Source organism: Neovison vison, chromosome 5 (assembly GCF_020171115.1).
Source record: "Neovison vison isolate M4711 chromosome 5, ASM_NN_V1, whole genome shotgun sequence".
NCBI lineage: Eukaryota > Metazoa > Chordata > Mammalia > Carnivora > Mustelidae > Neogale > Neogale vison.
Genome location: NC_058095.1, coordinates 26,759,773 through 26,782,423, shown reverse-complemented (window position 1 = coordinate 26,782,423; position 22,651 = coordinate 26,759,773). Strand labels below are relative to the sequence as shown.

At 53.3% G+C, this 22,651-nt stretch overlaps 1 protein-coding gene across 4 annotated transcripts in view; it reads left to right on the top strand.

Moving 5' to 3' along the window:
* ABR (ABR activator of RhoGEF and GTPase) overlaps positions 1 to 22,651 on the top strand; it is a 177,701-nt gene that overhangs the window by 85,378 nt on the left and 69,672 nt on the right. For 3 of the 4 annotated variants that reach the window (XM_044248212.1, XM_044248211.1, XM_044248214.1), the window contains exon 3: positions 18,186 to 18,284. In XM_044248212.1, the coding sequence (XP_044104147.1) occupies positions 18,186 to 18,284 (99 nt within the window). Of the gene's footprint in view, positions 1 to 9,417; positions 9,990 to 18,185; positions 18,285 to 22,651 lie in introns of those variants that run through there. The other variant, XM_044248215.1, reaches the window with a different exon arrangement.

The following is a 22,651-nucleotide window of genomic DNA, read 5'->3' as shown; positions in this document are numbered from 1 at the left end:
TAAGGTTAGGTCTTTGTATTTGGTCAGGGTACTCCAGAGAAGCAGGACCAATAGGATCTGTGTCTAGATCTAGATCTGTAGAGAGATTTACCATAAGGAATTGGTGCACGTCATTATGGAGGCCGGGAAGTCCCAAGACCTGCCATCAGCAAGCTGGACACACAGGAATGATGTATAGTTAGTTCTAGGTTGAGCCTAAAGCCCTAAGAACAGCAGAGCCCAGTGGTTTGAGCTGCAGCCTGAAGCCAGCAGGCTCAAAATCCCAGAAGATCCGGTGTTTCAGGCTGCGTCAGAAGCCTGGAAGAGACTCATGTCTCAGCTCAACTGGTAGGACGAGTTCCCTCTTATTCAGCCTTTTTGTTCTATTTGGGTCTTCAGTGGATTAGATGAGGCCCACCGCCCACATTAGGGAGAGCAATCTGCTTTACCCAGATTCAGATGTTAATTTCACTCAGAAACACTCTCACCAACACACGCAGAATAATTTTGACCAAATGTCTGGGTACCCATGGCCCAGGCAGCTTGACACATGAAAGGAACATGAGCTTTGACTAGATGAACACCTGCTACTCTCTAGCTGTAGGATCTGGAAAAGTGATATAACCCCTCTGAGCCTGACTTTCCTCAGCTTTATTTCTTTTTATTTTATTTTAAGATTTTATTTATTTGAGAGAGAGAACAGAGGGTGGAGCAGAGGGAGAGAGAGAATCTCAAGCAGATTCCATGCTAAGCATGGAGCCCGATGTGGGGCTCGATCTCACAAGCCTGGGATCATAACCTGAGCCGAAATCAAGAGTTGGACGCTTAACTGACTGAGCCACTGGGGTGCCTCCTTGCTACTCTCTTTAAGTAGGACCAACTCCCCAAAGGGGTGGTGAGAGGAGGGATTGGGATGACTCAGGTAAAGCCCACAGCATTGGATCAGACTCATCCTGATGCTCCATCCTTTGTGACTGGGACCTTTAAGACTTTTCTCGCCAGCTTTTGGAGCCAAGACCATTGCAAGGACCTAGGCTTATGGCATTTGCTAGACCACAACTGAGTCTGCCTTTTGCAACCTCCTTTCTGAGGTTGGATCAGTCCTGCCAGGTGTGGGAGCCCAGATGAAGCCAGGTCCCTGTAGTGTTGGCAGGACAGACCCATACTCCTCCCTCCCTGCCACACCCCTACAGTCTTGCCCTGCTGCTCCTATAGTAGATATGCCCTCGCTGAGCAGAGCTCCTTAGTAGGGCCAGGGCCCCCTACCAGTGCTGGCTCTATTCAGCTGAGAGTCCTGTGCCTGGTTCCATCTTGGGAAGGAAGGGCAGGGACTCTTGATCTCAGCTAAGAAGTGGGGGCCCGCTTTCCTCTGCTAGGACCAGGGTCTTACAGAAAAGCTTGCTCGCCCCAAGCCATAGACTCTTCCATCACCCCTCTTGGGAGACACCCCAAAAAGCAGAAGCAAGGCAGAGATCTGGGTGTTGTCTCAGTGCTAGAGCACTTACCAGCTGTGCGCCCCAAGGGATGTCACTTTCCCTGTCTGGGCTCCAGTGTACTGATCTATAAAGGGAAGATACTGAGAATTTCCTCCTTCCTGACCTCACGCAGCTGTTGGGAGGTTTCCGTGCGATGGGGTTAGGCAGAGCGCTGTGCAGTCACGAAGTTTGTTCATTTGTGGCTGGGACTGCTCAGTGTCAGACTCATTCTGTAGTTCCTGGGGTACCCAGAGTCGGTTCGAATAAAAGGCTGAATTGAGGGGCTCAGACTTTATCTAGCAGGAGAATCCAAAGTAAGGGTGACAGAGTGTTGAAGGGATCACCGTTCTTCTTCTGGCCTCCCCAACACTGCTCCCCCTCCCCCGCTCCCAGCGCTTGGACTTGCCCTGAGCCTAGTTTCTCCAGGAGCGCCTGCTAGGGCTTTCTTTTGCTTGGATGATGTGCTGGAGCCTTCCACCCTCAGGGCTGTATGCTGGTTGCTTCTGCCAGGAGGGCCTCCAGACCCCTCCCGTCCTGCAAAGAGAAAGCACAAAAATACTAAATGCAGGTGCTGTTAAAGTACTTTATAAACACTTGCTTGCTTCACCCTCACCGTGACCCTGTGGGGAAGGCACCACCATTGCCTTGTGTTAAGCTACGGAAACTGGGATGCAGAGAGGTAACACCACCTACCCAGGGCCCCCCAGCTGGCAAGTGGTAGGATCCTCACCTCGGCCGCTCTCTGTTACCTCTCCCGAACAGGAGCCTTTGTGTGTGCCTTTGTTCTACCTCTTTCTGGCCGTGTGGCTTTGGGCAATTTGCGGGGTCTTGGTACCCTCGGCTATAAATGAGGACAAATGCCTCCCATGCAGAAGGGCTGCTGCCAGGACCAAGTGACACAGGACCTGTGAAAACGCCTCGTGCCGGCCACACAAAGCACTGGTTCCTGAGGTGGGAGTTGATTCTGTATCTCTCCTGGGATCTGAACCCAATTTTCCAGGAGGCCCCATCTCAGTTCCCAGCGGTACTCCTGCCTCATGAAGGCCCCTGAAGGGGGGGGGGGCACCGCTGTGAAGGATTCAGCGGGGGAGAGGGGCACAAAGTGGAGAGCCCAGCTGCTGGGAAGGAGGTGAGTGGTCTTGGGCTCTTTGTCACTTGGCCACGATCTGCCTTCCCTTCTCCCCAGCCCCCACCACAAAGGTGTTCCCCTTAAGCCCACCTTGCTAGACACCAAGCCACTGCCAGGAGCTTGAGAACCAAGCAGGGAAGTGCTGGGAAATCGAGATACAGCCACAGCTTGGCCTGCTGCACTGGGCACTGGTGGGTGGATATTCACCCTTCCTTCCTCCTCAGCCTGGTTTCCTGTGGTAGGACTGTGTTCCTTTCAGCCCTAGCACCCCACGTCATACGACCACATTCCAAAGGAACCGTCTATCCCATCGAAACCTCTTGATTTGTCTTCTGGGGAGACCCTTTGCCTTGCCCTGTGAGCATTCATGTCTACTCACTAATTATTTTCAGAGCACCCACTTTTTCCAACTGCTATGGGGAATTCGCATGCACAGGGGCTGTCCCCCCGATTCCCCCATATACACTCTATTTCAAGACCTTCTATGCAACAACCTTGAGAGATGTCCAGCATCCCAAGGGAGGGGTCTTGTGACCTCAGGTAGGGGAACCAGGCAGGGGAGTCTGGAGGAGGCAGCCTCAGATAGCAGGAAGTGTTCTGCCTGGGCACTGGTCAGGAAGAACATTCTAGGTAAAGAGGGCTATGCAAGTTCTGGAATGTGGGGAAACCTCTGGAAGTTTGAGAAAAGGATAATGGTCTGCTGGGTACTGGGTTCAAAAGAAGAGGTGGGAGGTGAAGCAGGGAGTGAGCTAGGGCCCCCCACTTCTGTGCTCCCCACACCCTACCACCCCTGCCAAAGAAAAGGAGACCAGCTAGTGCCTAACAAGGGCTGACACCTGCCAGGCACTGCCCTACATGTACTAGCCCTCATTGCAACCCTGGAGTTGGTACTGTAATCCCATTTTACAGACAAGGAAACTGGGACCCTAGAAGTTAGAATGACTTGGCCAAGGTCACACAAATGGCAAGAGGCAGAGTGAGGATTGAAATCCAGAATCGAGGGAAGTTCTTTTTTCTTTGCTTGTTTTACTGCAAAGTAAAACGTACTGACTGACACCCAGCATTTGCTTTATGTAATTCGACTCTACGTATGATTTTTGGAATGACTTCTACAACAGAGAAGGAAAGGCAGAGGGAGGAGCACAGTAATCAGGAAGATGATGCATCTGATTCTGTCTGTGGCCTTAGTAGACTCTGCCTGCTCCTGGCACTGGCCCCTTGGGGCCAGTTCTTACTGGCCTAGAGTCTCTAGAGTTCCAGCGAATCTGGAGGTGAAGCTTCAGCCTTTGCCCAGAAAGTTGGGAGGGCTGGGAATTGTCAGAGAGGAGGGAGAAGAGGTTCTAGCCCAGGATGAGGCCAGAAGGTGAGAATGGCCCGGCCCATTAAGGGGAGAGGGAGTAGGAGACTGTTGTCAACAGTAGGATTGGCTGAGTCGCCAGCAAGGGCCCCACTGCCCTTGTTTGGGCTGACTTGGTGGCTTCCTGTGGGCACAGAGGAGCAGTGTTTTAGAAAGAATAATCTGATGTCACCGGGAGGTATGACTATTGAACAATGGTCTCCTCATTCCCTGCTTAAAACCCTCCAGTGCGTTCCTTTTCTTTTCTCCTCGTGGCAAAATCCAGCTCTTGGCAATGCTGTCTGTAAAGGCTCTGCTGGATCTGACCACTTGACCCCTGCCCACTTCTGCAGGTCATTACCAACCTCTCAACTAGAATGTGAGCTCCATGATGGAGCTTTGTCAGTTTTGTAACCACATGTTTGTTCATCCAAAAACTAGTGCCTAGAACTGTGCCTGGCACCTCGTAGATGCTCAGTAAATGTTGGCTGAGTGATTGAACGCATACTCTCCCCCAGACTGAACGCATTTCTTGTGCTCACATAGTCCTGTCTTTCCCCGCTGCGCCTGCTGGCGGGGCTAATCCCTGAACATTTTGGGGTATGAATTTCAATGTTGCCTCCTCCGGAGAACCTTCTAGGACTCTCCCTTTGCTGCATCAGCTGCTCCTGTCTTGTGCCCCCAGAGCTCAGTCTACTTTCCCAATCGTAGCACTTGCCACACTTCTTTTTTTAACTTCTTTATTTTCCCTGGTTACATCACTGAAAATTCTAACTTTACAGAAATATGTAATGTAGAAAGTGAAAGTCTCCTAAAGTCCCATCCTACAGACAGAACTTTTGTGAAGAGTTGGTTGTATACTTCTCCTTATTTTTCCATGTGACATATTAGATATATGGTTCCCCCTGCCCTTAAATCATACTGGTACTGTTATATAATTTACTTTCCTTATTTTACTTAATAAGTCTTGGACATTTTGTATATCAGTAAGTAAAGATCTACCTCACTCTTCTTTCTTTAAGTCACTTAACCATCCCCTTCTGCTAGACATTTGGCTGTTTCTAGTCTTGCACTGGTATAAACATCACTGCAGTGAATATCTTTGTACAGAGATCTTTGTGCCCTTAGTAGGAATGTGTGTGCAGAAAAATCCCTTAAAGTGCAGATGCTGGGTCTGAGGATGTGAACCTTTAAAATCACAGTAGGTATTTCCACATTATCCTTTCGGGGAGAGTTGTACTTCAGCCCCATAGTTCTGAGATCGTGTCCTACTCCTGGTACTGCCTTGGCTCATGATGGTCAGTCTGTCCCCAAGCCTGTCAGCTCCATAGAGGGAGACATAGTGTCCCATTATGGCTGCATTGTGAATGCCCAGGGCACAGGAGGCTGTTAATAAATACTTACTGATTTAGTGGCTAAGAGAATGAGGGATGGATGGATAAGGAATGAGGATGAGTGTGAGGCAAGGCCGTTGGGTTTGGGGAAAGGAAACTCTTGGTGGCTTTGAGAGTGTGCTTTTGGCAAGTGTCAGAAATCTCAGTGGGTTAAGCATCTGACTCTTGATTTCAGCTCAGGTCATGATCTCAGAGTTGTGAGGTCGAGCCTCATGTCTGACTCCACACTGGGTGTGGAGCCTGTTTAAGATTCTATCTCTCTCCTCCTCCCTTTGCTCCTCCCCACCTCCCTCTTTAAAGAAAGGAAAAGAAAAGAAAAAAGAAAAAAGCTCAGTCAGTGACCCTTGCCCATGGAGCCGTCCATGCCTCTCACCCTCCATAGTGTGGTTCCAGCTTACTTCTCCAAGTTCACCTCCTGCCCCTTTTCTGTTCTGTCCTCCCTCTGTGTTTGCTCACCAGAAGTTCTCCTTTCTGGCCTTCCTCCCTTTGCCTGCAAACTCTTCCCCTTTTCCAGCTACTGCTCAGAAGCCGCTGTCCTGAGAAGCTTTTTCTCTAAGGCAGGGATACTGCCTTTGTCCTGTGCTCCCACTGTGGTGATCACCAGGACACTGTCTCTTTTGTTCCTGTGGCCTTCACTTCCCATAGGTTGAGGGCACGCTAACAGCTGTGTCTCCCAGATTCGTGTTCGTAATGCCAGGCTTCACTGGGTATGAAGGAGCCAACACCGTGAGCAGGTGGATAGATAGGCAAGACCAGGGCTCGAAATGGAACATGATTGTGACCGTGTAGGGGCGAGATGCTGCAAACTCTGGTTGGGGTGGTGGCTTTAGAAGAGGAAAAGAAGGCAGAACCAAAGGGACTCGGTAAAAGGGATGTGGGGAGGGAGGGAAGGAAGAGTTGCAAGATGGCGGCCCTGCCAACAGAAGTGGAGAAGCCAGAAGGGGAAGCTGGCTTAGGGAGGAGGAAGGGTCATTTGCTCTGGATATGTGGAGTCGAGGGGCTGTTGGCAGGACTTCCAAGTGAAGAGAGCCAGCTGACAGTGGAGATGTCGGGCTTGGAGCTGAGCAGGTTGCTGGAGCTACACGTGGTGACAGGGCGCCATTGGCCGGGAAGTGAGAAGGGAGGTGTTCGTCAAGGGGAGAGAGCAGCCGGCTGAGGCCGGGGTCCTGAGTGGGTGACTCCAGGAGGCAGGAGAAGGAAGGGCCCACCTTAGCCAGAGCGGTCAGACTGCCAAGGCTGCGGAGTAGGAGAGAGAGGCCTCTCACTTCAGAATAAGGCAGTTTGGAGACCTTTGGAGCAAGCTGCTACTCTGGAAAGAGGCGCAGGAGCCAGACTGAGGCAGTGGAGTGTGGAGGAGGCAGAAAGGAAGCTCAGGTCCAGGGCTGGCTCAGGGCACTCGGAGGGGAAAGGAAAGGGAGCGTAGCTGGGACTTGTGAGTCATTTCCCCCCCGGGGGAGGACTGAGGGCCTCTGAGTGGTGTCTGTGTGCCCGATGGCAATGGAAGGGCATTCTCCTTACTCACTGGAATTTCCAGCCAGCTGGGGTGGGGTGGAGCAGAGACACCTTAGATGTTTAGGGAGCAGCTTCTGAGAGGTTCCAGGGTTTGGGGAAGAAGTGGGTGTTGATCTGGCTATGCTGGTTAGGGGCGTGGGGAACGAAGACCGGGCTGCTCCAAGAGACTTCCAAGGGTATTTGATGCCCCCTTGGGCAGGGGAAGGGACACAAGAGGGACCCTTGGGCTCTCAGGCCCTTCTCCCATTCCACCTGCTCGTCTGACTCATGGGGGCAGTCCTGCTGTGCTCTTGAAGCTTGCAGGATAGGAGACAGAAATGGTGGCAGAGAGCCCTGGGGCTGGCACACTTGTGCCCTGGGGAATGCCAGGCCCAGTTGTTCCCAAGCCCCAGGAGCAACCTCACCCGCCCAAACCAAATGAGGAATTGTGGCTGAAAGGGCCCTTCAGATGTGCTCTGGCTATTTATAACCCGAGCGGGGAAGGGACAGGGAAAAACCAGGGACCAAGGGAGGAGGCGGGGTGGAAGGTGGGGTGTGCGTCTGTGGAACCCTGTCAGCCCTGAGGCCCCAAGAGCATACCCCAAATCCCTTCATCTGTTTTTCAGCTTTAGTGACAGGGAGTCAGTCAGCCGTGAGGACAGATTCTCTGTGGCGGGAGCCCCATCTCAAGCTCAGAGCTCCCACAGACCCTTTTGCGGGGTTGGGATAGACCATTTCCATTCTTCTCTATTTCCCTCTTCTCTCCTCAGCCCTCCACTCAGCTTGGAGGCTCAGCCAGGGGCCCTTTCTCAGTTGAGGTGCCCAGTGGAAAGGAGAGGCAGAATGGCATGCAGTTGACCTTCCTCTGGAACTCCTTTGCAGAGAGTTTGAATCCTCCCTGCTGTGGCCATTACCACCTGACAGGGTATAGGACTTGTCCCTAAAGAGGCTGGTGATAGATACATACACCAGTGGCCAGCTCAGACACCACATCGCTAAGAGCCACGCTGACTCGTCCCAGCAACTGTATATTGACTGGGAGAGAGAATTGTGAGCTAGAAGCATCAGGAAGATTTCGGGGACTCCCTGGCTGGAGACATTGTGGAGGGGCTGGTTGCACAGTGAGGGGGTTGGCTTGAGTGGGGCTGAAGGGCTCACCAGCGGAACCCTGAACTTCCACTTGGTCTACCTGGGTGGTGGCACTGATGATTCGGGTCTACACAGGGAAGTGGTGGGTTGGTCGTGTGTGACGCTGAACTGGATTCCAGGATGCCAGTTCTGGTGAGGAATTGGGACAGGGGAGATATTCAGGGAACACGACCACCACCCTGTGTCTGCCAGACCCACACAATTCCCAGCACCCCTCAAAAAAACAACCAACTGCAAGAAGGCAGCAGCCTTGTCTGTGGGCCTGATTCAGGTCACCTGTGTTTCATTTAGACATTTTGTTTGGTCTTAACGTCACTGATCTGCCACCATTTTTAAACGGAGAGATCAGCTAAAAATCCACATTGCCAGCTTCTCTAGGACAACCTGAGATGGCGCAGCCCACATTGTCCCAGCAGCCAACAGGGGGGAGCTGGGTGGTGGCTTTTCCCCTCCACCCAACAGCCCTCCCCACCAACCCCTCACCCCCCGCCCCCATGCCTACCTGGCTCACTTCCATTGATCTTAAGGGCTGCTGGAGTTTGCAGCCTTTGCCCTAGGTGTTGTGTGGTGAAAGAGCTTTTCCCAGGTGCTGCCCCTGATGCCTCCCCCAGGGGAGTAAGACCATTCTCCTCTCTAGCTGGGGCCTACAAAGCCCCAAACGTAAACTTCTCTGTCTGGATGGGCTTAGCCTTTGCCGCCCTTGAGGAAGCCAAGGGAAGCAGACTGGGGGCAGGAAGGGCAGCTGGTGTTACCCGTCCTGGGTTTCCTGTACCCTCTGCCATAGGGCTGGGCCCTGCAGGGCAGAGGCCCATCTCCAGGCAAAAGCGCTCCAAGGAGGTGGGAGAGCGCGTCCCAGCATCATCTGTGAGTAGGAGATGGGGCAGCTCTCGCCAGCCAAGGTGGGCCTGCCGCAGACCCCGGCTGTTGTGGCGAGGCGGCCGAGGCCTCCTTTTGCACAAAGCCCTGTGCTCCCAGCCGCCGTGGCGATAGAAGCTGTTTCCTCTCACCAGGCCCCAGCCTCCCCTCCGCAAAGGTGTCAGAACCGGCGGCGGAGATGAGAAAGGGGCTCAGCCTGGGGCTCTCCCCGGGTGTGAGCGAGGTTCGCCCGGCCCTCCCGGAGGCCGTGCGGGCAGCTGCTCCTCCGCTCCTCCCCCTGCCGGCCCGGGCTCTGGTGAGGGGCTGTAAATAAAGCCTGTCTCTGGAAAGCGGACCTCCCCCCGCGGCCGGCCCGTCTGCGGCCTCCCCTCGCCCCTCCTCCGCGCTCCAGAAGCCTCCGCCAGCCGCCGGCCGGTGACCGCAGAGAAGGAACGGCTCCACCTCACGAGTCAAGTCGTGCATTTCCTGTGTATTAATAGCAAACGCGAGCCTCCGAGTCCAGAAAGGGCGGGATCTGTGGGGCCGGCGGCGGCGGCGGGGCGGCCGGCCCGAGCTCGCTAGCGGCGGCCGGGGAGCGCGGGGCCCCGCCTGCGCCCGGGCCCGGCACGCACAGCGGGAAGGGCAGCGGCGGCTGGCAGGGGCGCCTCCTCCTGCTCCGCTGCGCGGTCTCTCCAGGGACAGCCCTAAGCTCGCGGCGGCGGCGGCGGGGCTGCCGGAGCTGCCGGAGCTGCCCGAGCGCCGCTTCCCCTCTCCCGGGCCGGGGGCGCGCGCGAGGCGGCCCGCAGCCCCGGCGCGCGGGAGGGCCGGGAAGCGGCAGCAGGAAAGGGTTCATAATGGAGCCTTTCATCGGGAGCCGGTGGCCGGGCGCCAGGACTGACTCCGGGGAGGCCAGCATGCTGGTTTAGGCCTGCCCTGCACGCTCTTCCCCTCCCTGCCCGCCTGCCTCCCTCCGGGGCGGCGGCGGCAACGGCTGCTGCTGCTGCGTGGACCCCGCTTCCTGTTTGCCCTCCGCGCCTCCGGCTGCCATGGAAGAGGAAGAGGAGGCTATAGGCTTTTTGGACAAGGTTCTGGAGGATGAAGATGTGTTTCTCCTGGAGGAGTGCGAGCTGGGAACCCCGACCAGCCCTGGCTCAGGGTCCCCCTTCTTGGTGGCCGTGAAGGTGGGAATGTGACACGCCCTGGATGCTTGTCGGGGGAGGGGCAGGGCTAGCTGCGCTCGGCTGCCGAAAGCTGTGTGCGGGCAGAAATGGCTGGTTTGCGCACAAACCTCGTGGCTGGGTGGAAGCCCCGCACTCTGGCCCGAGAGGGGCTGGCGCATGCCTGCGAGGGGATGCGAGGGGCTGAGCTCTCCGGCAGCTGTTCCTGGGGGAGAGGTGCAGTGTCTTCCTCCTCCCCGTGGGCCAGTTGTCCTCAGCGGGAGTGGCAGCCGGTTTTCCCCAGGCCAGCTGTGCTGGGGGCATTCTCTGGCAGTGACATGAGTCACCCGGTGGGCACAGCAGTGGTGTGAGCCTGCTGCCCCAGAGGAGTCGGCTGACTGGAAACCAGGAGGCCATAATTCGTTGTTTCCATGGCAACAGTAGGCTAAGTGCACTTGGGAAGTTCGGGCCAAAGGGGCCACTCACCACTTGCTTTCTAGCCAGGAGACTTTGTCAGGCCGAGCTAAGGCAAGAGAGCGTGGGGGAGAGACTGGGAGCCAGAGGTCACTGAGCTTCCTTGAAGGAAAAGAATTGGATTAGCTGAAAAGGGGGTGATAACAGTTGGTTTGGAGGCAGGAGCCAGGAGGGTAGGCACTTTTCCCAAGGTGGGTGTAGGCAAGAAGCATCTGCGGCCCGGCCCACTCACTCTGGGTCTGTGAATGTTCTCCCCAGCGATGCCCCTGACCTGTCTTAGGAGTTGCCTTGAAGGCAGAGCAGGAGGGGGGCTGTGCATCCATCCCCTTTTCTTCTCTTCCCCTCCTCTCCAAGGGCGGGGTCCCAGTGCTGCCTGGGACATGGCACCCTGTGCCATTCATTCTTCCTTTCTTTCTCATCCACTTCCGAGAGCCCTCACCTCAGCCTTTTGCTCACCTCCTCCGAGTTCTGCAGCTAGAATGGAAGGCCAGTGGGAATGTATGGCAGGGAGTTTGCAGATGGCCGGCTGGCCATCCAGGCTGCCCAGCAGAGTGTCCGTCTGTGCCCATCTCCCTGTTGGGCCGGTCCGCACCCCAGAGGGCGTGGTGCATGGGGGCATTGCTCTGGGCAGGAGGCTGCCACTGAGCCTCTCTGGGCCTCTTTGTCCCTCCTGTAGAATGGGGAATCACAGCCGTGCCACACCCACACTACATTGTGGTTCCAAGGGCAAGCTAATGGAGGTGAAAACAGGCTGGAGGAGATGGCTGATGTGCGGTGTCTAGATGCAGCTGTAGCTGTGGGCCTGGGTGCGGAGGAGAGAGGAGAGGTAATGGGAGGCTGGCGGTGGCTCACATCCCACCCCTGGTTCTCTAATCTGGTGCTAGCTCAGAGCACTGGGGTTCAGTCACATCTCCACCAGGCCTGCAGAGGTCTCTGCACTTAGGGTCTGAGCACCCTCCCCACCAGGAACAGTATGGGGGAAAATTTGGTAATGAACCAAGAGCACTGGCTGGACCCAAGAGCCCCCAGGGGGTTCCCTGATGGGCCTTCTCGGAACCCCTTCCCAGCACAGATGGGGTCCTGCTCATGGGCTTCCTTATGGAACCACCCTTACAATAGACTCTGGCTTATACCTGGGTCTTAGCCCATATTTCATTCTGCCCAGAACTCTAGATGTCTGTCTCCTCAATTATGCCCCGTTTTCCTCCAGGGCAAGGGCAAGGGCCATATTGTATTCACTGCTGAGCACTGCAAAGAGCTTGGGATGGGGCTGGTGCACAGTGAATGTGCGGAGGGAGCGAGGCTCTGTGGGGCCTGCAAAGAAGATACCCTGTTCCTGGCCTTGTTCTATTCAGAGGTGTTCCAAGGAGGGAGCACACAAATGCCTGGGGGGCCCAGGCACACACGACCCCTAAAAACCCAGACCCTCCCAGATCCCTGTGAGCGCCTAGGTGAAGTCTTCCCCTCTTTGCGGCCTCAGTTTTCCTGGACTTGTCTCAGCATGGGGGAAGGGGCCTTTCCTGAGTGTTGGTGAATTCCAGACCTCTCCCCCACCCCCCTCTCATCCTGAACACCTCCAGGATACCCTCACTCTCTCGACCAAGCTTGGTCAGCTGGAGAGGGGTGGGGAGAAACCTCGTTGAATTGAGTCATTCAACAAACACTGTCAGGTTTGTTCTAGTCAAAGCACTCTGCCTCGCACTGGGGAGGAGACGGGATGAACCTGCATGATCCTTTCTCATGGAGAGTTCACAGCTCAGGGCGAGGGGGCAAGTGCACAGATAAAAGGACTAGAAAGAGAAAGTCCTCAGGGTTCCAGTAACAGGGTATGTATGAACTTCAGAGGAGGAGAGACCGCTTCGGTTTTGGTCAGAGCTGGACCGGGTGCACATGCGTGCAAGCATGTGTGTGTGTGTGTGTGTGTGCATGTGCGTGGTCAAGGGGCTCTTCTGGAGGGTGCGTTCCTGTCCTGGGCTAGGAATGGTCTTGGCAGTCTGCGCCATAGACTCCTCTCAGCAGCTGGTGGGAATCCAAGGCCGTTCTCTCTGGGCTATTACTTTCCTTCAGGAGTACTTACCTTCAGCAGCGGCTGTGTCCCTGAGCATGTGTCCTATAAATCAACCCTGCTTTCAGTATAATTTCTGAGATGCTTCTGTCTTCCCCCAGGGACAGAGGTGGATGGGCAGCGGTTTCCTCCAGAGCTGGGGCCAGGGTTTGTTGTGTCTTTCAACCCCAGACCCCCTTTTGAGGACTTAATTCTCCATAAACAAATAATCACACTCATACGCTAGCCACACCATCTCCTGGCGGTAAAGGGTTGTATGCTTTCCAAAAATCTTTCGCACAATTCTATTTCGGGGTACACAGGACTGATGCGGCCATGCTATCTAAAAGCTGCTATTTAAAGGAACTCCTTTGTCGGGAGTGAAAGTCCTTTTGTCATGCAGATTAGCCCATCAGGTGTTATTCTGGGCCAGTTTTTAACCGAGAGTCAGAAACGCCCAGGTTTGTTTCCTCCCACCCTTGGGCCCCACACTGGCCACGCCTGTGTCCCCCACTGAGGTGTTTCCGGGAGTGTGAAACCCACTTAGGATGACTTGAATTGTGATTTTAGGAGGCACCTAGGTGTTTCTTGAACTTCAATAGTTAGGTTTATATTTTAATGTGTAATAGGAAAAATATGACTTGTGCATCTTATGCTTTTAAATATCACTTTTGGGATAAGGCTGGGCTTTTAAGAAGTCAGTTGTAAAAAAACGATGTTAAGTAGACGGTAGTGTTGGAGGTGTGAGTGACAGAACTGCAAAGATGGGACTCAAACACCTGACCTTTGGAAGCCCTGCTGGGACCTGTCTAGGGCCTCAGACAGCAGGAAGCCTGGAATAGAGGGATCCACTCTCCAGGAGAGTGGGCCGTGCCCCCCTTCCAGACTCTGCTAAGGCAGTAGCTGAAGGAGAGCTCCCCAGTGCCTCGCACTAGCAAGAGGAGCAATGGCTGGATGGCCCTGCGTTGTCTTGGCTCAGAGAAGGGCCAGCTGTCCTAAGGCAGAGTATCTCTTTTGCGCAGTTCCTGCTGGGTGCACCCCGAAAAGTGGTGCAGCCCATGAGCTGAACTCTGCCGGGTACAGTGGCACTTGGCCCTAGGGCTCCGAACGGCAGGTACTCCTGCCTGTTCAGTCCTTGCTATTGTCTTGGAGGAGGTCACAGTTCCTGGACAGATCGTATTTTGGTTTGGCCTAGACCCAAATCTTTAGAGGCTTTTATTTATTTAGCTTCTCTGCTCTCTAGAAGACCAGGCCAGAGCTGGCTAACCTGACCTTGTAGACACTGTCCCTCCCAGAGGGACTTGAATGCTTGGATTTGGGGGCCTTGAGCTGACTGACTTGCAGCCTCGCAGGTTATGGGAAATCCTGGGAGTGAACCAGCCTACAGTGGCTGCGTTTCATGAGCTCTGCTTGGGGAGGATAGCAGAGACCATGCAGCTTCCCTGTGCTGGGGGACTGACAGGAAGTATGGCACAGACTGGGGCAGGAGGTTCCCTGACCTCTTCAGAGAACTGGCCTCGAGCATTCTGGGCACGTGGACACCGCCTCCGGTGGGCTCTCTGGGCACAGAGACTGGTGCTCTCACCTTTGTATTTGTATCCCAGAGCCTGAAACATGTACAGAATGAATGAATGTCCAGCCCTGGTGTTTTTTAAAACAAGAATAGCCCCACGAGGATTGAAGAAACAGTTGTGAGTTTCCAGATAATTCTAAGCCAGGAACATGGGGGTATGAGGAAAGAAAAAAAAAAAAAACGGAAGAGGTTTTTGGTGGTAACCGAGAATAGGCCTCCTGTTTGTTGATAACGTGAGCAGAACTTCATTTCACGTGCTTAAGCTCTCCCTAACCTTCACCCCATGCCAGCGTAACTTCGGAGGGAGAATAGCCCATAGTGGGACTCTTGGGGGGAGACTTTTGATTTTTGGGGAGCTCATATTGGACTCAGAGGTGGGAGTCTCTTGAGGAGAGGGTCTTGATGAACTGGGCTGTTGCAGGGATTGTCACAGGCTCTGTGCTCATGCCGAGGTGGGGGACAGTGTGGCTGGATCTGCGGTGATTAGGTCTTCATCCCGGGTCCTTCCAGCCAGCCTTCCAGGGAAGCTCACAATGTCCAGCCAGCCTTCCAGGGAAGCTCATAATGTCCTTCAAGTGATTTCTTTTACAAGATGTTTGCCAGCCTCTCAGATAAATCTGGCAGGGAACAGCAAGGGGGGGCAGGGGGAATCACTGGCCCCCCAGCATGGAAGGCGAGTTCCCATTTGTCCGGCTTGGGAAGGAGCGGGGCTGGTGCTGTGTGCAGGGAGGTGGCCTCAAGTCTGACCAGGAGGGCCTGGGACCAGCAGGGGCCCTGCTCTGGGCTCCAGCTCCTATCTCATTCCTTGAAGGGTGTGCTGTGTGCCTGAGCCCCCGGCAGCTGGAGGTTTCCACTTCGTGCCTCGGGGGGATAATGACAACACCTTGCAGAGGGTGGGATTGTCCTGAGTTAATCCCGGGAAAGCTCTCCCAATGGCTCCTGGTACTTGTGAAGCCTTAAGTACATAACTCTTGCCCTTCCCTAAAGCTTGCTGTCCCTACTGGTTTCCTAATGCTGCCGAAACAAATTACCACCCATTTCGTGGTTTAAAACACAAATTTATTCTCTTACATGCAAGCCTTAAAGGGTTAGCAGGGCTGCATTCCTTCTGGAAGCTCTAGGGGCAAGAATCCATTCCCAGGCCTTTTCCAGCTTCTAGAGGCACTCTGTACTCCTCAGCTCATGGCCCCATCTTGGTCCTGGAAGCTGGTAGTGTAGCATCTTCCAATCTTTGCAATCACTTTCCCTCCTCCTGCTCCCCTTCTCTGGTCACATTGCTTTTTCTGACTCTGACCCTCTTTCCACCCCCTCATAAAGGTCCTTGAGCTCTCATAATCCGGTGTCATCTTTCCATCAAAAAATCCTTAATTTAATCATACCTGCAAAATCCCTTTTTCCGTATAAGGTGATGTGTGTGTATAGGCTTGGAGGACTAGGGTGTGGACATCTGTAGCAGGATATTGTTTTTCGATCGCAGGGTCAGATAACATTTCAGAGACTGGGGGCAGTGGCCTGTGGCGCAGATTGGATACCTGGGCTGCTGGAAGGCCAAAGATTCTAGCCCTCCCTTGGGGCATGGTGGGAAAGCTGTGGGAACACGGTGGGGCAGGTTGTGCAGCTGGGGAAAGCCATTCTTCAGAAATTTCTTTCTTTCTTTTTTTTTTTTTTTTTTAAGATTTTATTTATTTATTTGATAGACACAGATCACAAGTAGAGAGACAGGCTGGGGAGGAGGGCAGGGGAAGAATGCGGGGCTTGATCCCAGGACCCTGAGATCATGACCTGAGCTGAAGGCAGAAGCTTAACCTACTGAGCCATGCAGTTGCCCTGGACGTCAGAAATTTCTGATAGCTTCATATACTCTCCCAGCCTGTGCCAAATAAGTAAGGGGCATCTGATGCCCAGAGAGGGTTCTGTGCGTGATTCCGGGAAAGCACCTGATACTTGAAAAAGAAAATGAGAACGGGGATGGGGGTGGGGTGGTGATGTTCCTCTTTTAAGCAGTGGGACAGCCTGGAATCTGGTATTGAAGGACTGGGATGCAATCCCAGCTCGGCCACTTCCGGGCTGTGTGACCCCAGCCTCGTCCCTTCCCTCCTCCAAGTCCTATTTGCTTCCATTTGCATGATTGCAAAATCTAGTACCCGCCTCAGTGAGGTATATGAGGGCTAAAGTAGAATGAGAAGAACTTACAAGGCTTAGGAAGTGTAAGGTGCCCACGTGCCAGGGGTACTGTACGGTGCGGGCCTTCAGGGCTCTGCAGAGGAATGTGATGTTGCTTCATCCCCCAACCTCCACCCCTGGAATCACTGAGCAGTACCTCAGGCGGGAGAGTCTGTGCTGCAGAGAAGAGCCAGGGTGGGAGCCTGCCTGTTAGGCAGTAGGAACCGAAGTACAGAGGCCCAAGCACTCCCAGTAGGTTGGGAAGACCCAGAGACCTGCCGGCTGCACGGGAGGTGGGCAGGGGGAGGTCAGCAGGGTCAAAAGAGGCATTAGGAGCCAACAAAGGTGTTTAAGCCAAGACTAAGCCAGACCCCATATCGCAGGGCATTGTTATATATTTATATTTATATTGTTTTTTGTTTTTACTGTCTTTCCTCTAGATTATAAACCACGTAAGAGTAGGGATTATAGTTTGTTTGCTTCCTGGTGTATCTACAGAGTCCAGTGGGTGTTCAGTAAATATTTGTTGCATGAATAAATAAATGAATGAATGACCTAATTGAATCCCCAAGTAATCACTTTTTGCAGCGTTGAAATTTTTGTTTCTGGTGTAGATAGTTATATTAGTGCTCTATTGGTTTCAGGTATATGATACAGTGATTCAGCAATTGTCTACATTACTCAGAGCTCATCATGAAAAGGGCACTCTCAACCCCCTTCACCTGTTTCACTCATCCTCCTACCTGCCTCCCCTCTGGCCGCCACCACTTTGTTCTCTGCACTTAAGAGTCTGGTTTTTTTGCTGTCTCTTTTGCCTTTTGTTTCCTGAACTCCACATACGACTGAAATTGTATGGTATTTGTCTTTCTGCGACTAACTTATTTCACTTGGCTTTACACCTTCTAGGCCCATACGCGTCCTTGCAAACGGCAAGGTTTCACAGCACTGATAGGAAGTCCTCGGCAAGCATTAGGTGTAAGGTGGTGTCCTCAGAAGGTTAGCCGGGCTCTGGTGTGTGGTGTGAAGGGAGGAGAGAGAGGCAGAGGTCCATTAGAAGAATCCAGGCTGCAGAGCCAAAGTCCATAGCTTCTCCCACAGGGAGGGACGGAACAGCGTCATTTTAAGAGACGAACAAGATGGACTTGCAAGGCTGGTGGGGCATGATCGCCGTAAAGGAGAAGGAATTCTGGAGTGGGGAGGAGGTTAGTTAGGATATGTGCCTTGCACAGTGAGGCAGTCAGGAAATGCTGGGGGATACAGGGGTGAGGCTGAAGACCCCACAGCCAGCACCTTCTGTTGCGGGGTTGAGCCCTTGGGGACAGGAAGATATAGCTAGAAGGCCACAAGATGAGGCTCCCATGGCCACTTCCATTCTCTCTACCCCTCTTCTCAGTTTATGGGTATAAACTCATGTTTATGAATAGCGATTCCTCCAGGAGCCTTTTCTAGCCCCTCTTGGGTCCTCCTATATGACCGTACCCTGCCTCACCCATGGCTCCGATTTCCTTTTTTTTTTTTCTTCTTTGAAGTAGGCTCCACACCCAACCTGGAGCTCCACTCAGGGTTTGAACTCACAACCCCAAGATCAAGACCTGAGCTGAGATTAAGAGTTCACCACTTAACTGACTGAGCCCCCCAGGTGCCCCCCTCTGATTTTCCTTGTCCATATTCCTCCACTAAACTGCCCCAGGTCCTTTATTACCATGGAATAGGTGGCTGGATGGATGGCAAATAAGGAAATGTGGGAAAAAGAATGTGGGAGAAAAAGTGAGGTGTGAGCACCAGAAATATGGATGATTGTTTTTCCTTTTTTGTTCCACATTTTCCGAATTATCATAAATGTATTTGGTTTCTATTCCCTACCAAAGTGTCTGTGAAAGAGGAGGAAAAAGGCAAAAAAATAGATCGCTCAGGATGTTAGCCTCCTTTCTCATGAGCTCTTGGTTCTTGGTTTACTTTCCTACAGGTGGAGGCAGGGAAAGGCCTGGAGATGAGGAAGCTGGTTCTCTCGGGGTTCCTGGCCAGCGAAGAGATCTACATTAACCAGCTGGAAGCCTTGCTGCTGGTGAGTCTGTGCTCCGGCTTGCAGTCAGCGTCATGCTTGCAAACTGCTTTTGGGGTGGGAGGAGAAGGGGGACCTGGACCTGTCCTTCCCTGTGGGCAGAGTCTGTCAGCCTGGCATTGGGCAGCCAGGGTCATTGCCAAAAAGGGGCCTGTGCCTCTCAGCCCCAGTCCTCCTTGACCTGCCCTGGGAAAGGTGGGAGAAACACAACCGTGTTGGAGATGAACACTCCCATGGCCGCTGACCACGCACAGGCACCACTGATCAGTGACGGTGCTCTGTCCGGGGCGGGGGGTGCCCAGGTACGGCCCAGGTGAGGACCTAGCCTCCACCTCCACACTGTGCTCTGGGCAGTCTCTACCAGTCAATCAAGCTGAGTCCTCTTTGTCGTGCCCTGGTGCCCTGGTCGCAGTCCTTTCTCCTCCCGCAGATAGTGAGCCGTGGCTCTCCTCAGGTCCCGTGGCAGGAAGTGTGAGGTGGGCGGGTGTCTGTATCGTTTGAGAAGCACCATAGCTCTGAGGCATTAGACCAACCCCAACCCTCTGTGAAGATGCCTCAGTTTCCTCCCAAGATGGCAGCACTGTGAGACTCAGACTGGAAGAGAAGTATTAGTAATATGAGGTAAAAGTACTACACAGATGTGAGGCCTTTTTCCTTTGAAGAAAGTGCGCCTTAGATGTGGCTAGATCTTACGCAGAGGAACTGGGGAGTGTAAAGGCCTCCCCCTGGGTGTTTTGCAGCCTGAGACATGGGATGATATCAGTAAAAGAGGGAATAAGAAATGTAGATGAGTAGAGACTCATTCTTTTTTTTTTTTTTTTTAAAGATTTTATTTATTTATTTGAGGAGGGGGGTAGGGCACAAGCCGAGGGAGAGGGAGAAACAGACTTCCTGCCTAGCAGGGAGCCTGACAGGGGGCTCAGTCCCAGGACCCTGGGATCATGACCAGAGCTGAAGGCAGAGGATTAACGACTGAGCCACCCAGCTACCCCAGAAACTCATTCTTGTAAGAACTGTAAGATACACATTTATGTACCTGTTGTGATATGAGATGTTGCCACCCAGGATGCCGGGGGCCTTGGCATTTATTACCCCAGGAATAACCATCGAAATGTGCAGATACTTTGCCATGCCTGGGTGGCTCAGTGGGTTAAGTGTCCAACTCTTAATTTCGGCTCAGGTCATGATCTCAGCGTCATGAGCTCAAGCCCCATGTCTGCTTGTCCCTCTCCCCCTGCTCCTCCCCCCACTCACATGCTCTCTTTCTACCCCCTTTCAAATATATAAATAAAAATCTTAAAAAAAGAAATGTGCATTAAAAAAAATTAATAAAAGAAATGTGTAGATAACTTTGTGACCGCCTGGGCTCGGTCTGTGGTACCTCTCACTGAGAGTTTATTGGTAGGCATGATAGTGTTGTTCAGGAGCTGGACAGTCCAGCAGACAGACAAGGACTGTGGTCTGGGGCCAGAACTAAGGCAAGACTTGACTCTGCCATTAATCATATAGACTCATGGCACTGTTTTTCTTATCTGGATCTGAACCCATTAGTGCATCATGAAATCAGTGTAGGTTGGAGCCAGCGTTTTTTATAAAATGAGAAAGAAAATACCAGTGTGCGTTGTGCATAATAAGAGTAAGTACTATTTCACTTATCTTCGGGTGTGTTGTGTGTGTATGTGTGTGTGTATATATATATACACACACATACACATATACATATGTATGTACTGGGCCACATTCTTTCTCATGGGTATTGTCATTTTGGAAACCCCTGGCTTTGGGCAAGTTGTGCATAACCTCCTTGAGTCTCATCTGAACATGAGACTAATCCCATGACCTTCTCTATCTTCTTCACGGGGTTGAGAGACTCAGGTGATCCTTTTGGGGTCCCAGGCACTCAGGGTAGCTGAAGGAAGGAGGACAAGCGGAAGACCAGTCAGATGCATGTGACACATTTCAGGAATGGAGAATTGCCACAGCCAAGTGAGGGGGCGTCATTGTCATTACTGAAATTGAGCGGAGTTCCAACAGAGGACCTTCTGACAGACGGCCTGTCAGAATCCCTGCTTGACCGCTCTCGAGTTCGAGCCCTTCAGAATATTCATGAACCCTTGTGGCCCATCTTCTCCATCTGCAGACCCCGGATACTGCTACGAGTACTCTGTTTGTGGGGTTGTTGTGGGGACAAAAGGAGTTTGTGTGTGAAGCTCTTAGAACAGAGACTAAAGTGTTAGCTGCTGCTGTTATTTTGTCCAGTCCTGAGAGAGATGCAGGTTGGGGCCTGTTTCTGTCAACACAGCCTTTCCCTGAAGGAAGGGGAGGCACGTCCTCAGAGGAGGCTGGGCCCTCATGGATTCCAACCTGCGTGTGCCTTCTTGTCAGTCATTGGGCCTAAGGTGAGCTTCTCTGTGTCGGGGCAAAGATAGCAACAGAAGTAGGGGCCAAGGGACGCCTGGGTGGCGCAGTTGGTTAAACGACTGCCTCCGGCTCAGGGCGTGATCCTGGAGTCCCGGGATCGAGTCCCACATCAGGCTCCCAGCTCCATGGGGAGTCTGCTTCGCTCTCTGACCTTCTCCTCGCTCATTCTCTCTCTCACTGTCTCTCTCTCTCAAATAAATAAAATAAAATCTTAAAAAAAAAAAAAAATCTTTAAAAAAAAAAAAAAAAAAAGAAGTAGGGGCCAAGACACTCCCTCCCTGCCTCACCTTTCTAACAACTCAAGCCTCAAAGGCAAAACCTGTGAGGTTTAGACCTGCAGGCCACCCAGGACACATCCCTCCTCTCCCGCCAGCTTGTTCATCCCAGGCCCCTGATTGGTTCTTGAACAGAGGCTGGGAGGAGAGTGGGGAGGCTGACTGGGAGACCGGGTCTATGCTGGAGGGCTCCAGGAAGAAGGGGCGGACCCTCCACAGCTGCAGCCTCAGACAGTGAGCCACCAAGATAAGGAATCAGGTTTCTCCACCCAAGGCCTTGAGCTGGGAGCCCTCCCCTCACAGCTTTCTGGTTACTAAAGCCTTTTACCTTTAGGGGGTGATCTGACCCAGGGGCCCTGGGAAAGAAAATCTCTCCTCTCTGTGGCCCACTCCCAGATCTCCTACTCATCACCCAGCCCCTCTGGCCCTGCTCCTCCCGTGTTTGTGTCAGACTGTTCTCAGCTTAACACTTCCTGATATGCAGATGGCTGGGCGTGTGTGGTGTGTGTACCCAAGGCTGTGTGCACACACAGACGCTGTTGGGACTCACACAGGAGCCTCTGTTCCTGCCCCCTGGGTTGTCAGATGGGGCAAGGTTTGGTAATCTGGAAACCTCGCGTTCCCGGTTGGCTCAGATTACAAACGGAGTGAGCCCGGGGCCCCCGAGCTGGAGTGGGGGGTGGAGGAAGGGAGACAACCAGATCCGTGTCATTCTGCGTCTCACCCACTGTGGGGAATGTGGAAGTGAGCTCAGGGGCTGCCTCTGGCCATTGCTACAGCGCTTCCACCACAGGGCCTCACTGGCCCTCCTCTCTCAGCCTCGCATTTGGGGTTCTCAGGTTCCTTTTCTCTAAAATAGGTTAATGATGCTTCCCTCCCTGGGTTCCGGGAGGAGGAGTAACTGAGATGATACGTTGGCAGCCTCCAGGCCTTCTGGGATAGGAGGTGGAGGAAGTGGGCTGATTTCTTGCCCCTGTTTCGAAAGGCAGGTTGCTGGGGACAGAGCTGACAGACGGCTGTGGGAAGGCCCGCTCTGAGTCAGAACCCACCTGGCCCCGCTTCCTGAGAAGCACTTTGTGGAAAGTGGAGAGCCAGACCCGACTCCCAGGTCACTCAGTGATCCTCTCTTTTAAGAATGTTTCTCCCCTGACGAAATGGAGAGCCAGGGGCTAGCCCTGCTTTCTGCAGCAGGATTCTGGGAGGAGGGAGCAGCATGCTAGCCCTTGGGGAGAAGAACAGTGTTGGACGCAAGTTCAGTGTTGGGTTGCTTTTGCCTTTTAGCCATCTGGACCTGAGGCCTGGTTTCAGGGCTTCACCAGATAAAAGTAACTGCCTTCAAGGGTCTCTGGCCAGCTGGGGCTCCCACATGCCCAGCACTTTCCCTGCCCCCCGCCAACCCCAATGAAGTCAAGCCCAAGACCAAAGAGCCCCAGCCTTGTCCTGAGAACCCTCTGACGTCCTGAGCATAGGCCCTATCCATGTGACCCGCTGTTGGTGAGCACCCATTGCTTCCCTTTTTGTAGACAGAGTGGGAAGTTCAGGAGGAAGCAGAGCATTTTGGTCTTGTCTTTGCTGGGGTGGCTGATGGGTGCTTCCCCAGCAGCTTCTGAGAAGTCCTGACCCTTCATCTTCCCAGGGCTGTTCCCGCCCTATGTGCTTTTTTTCCCCTTCTGC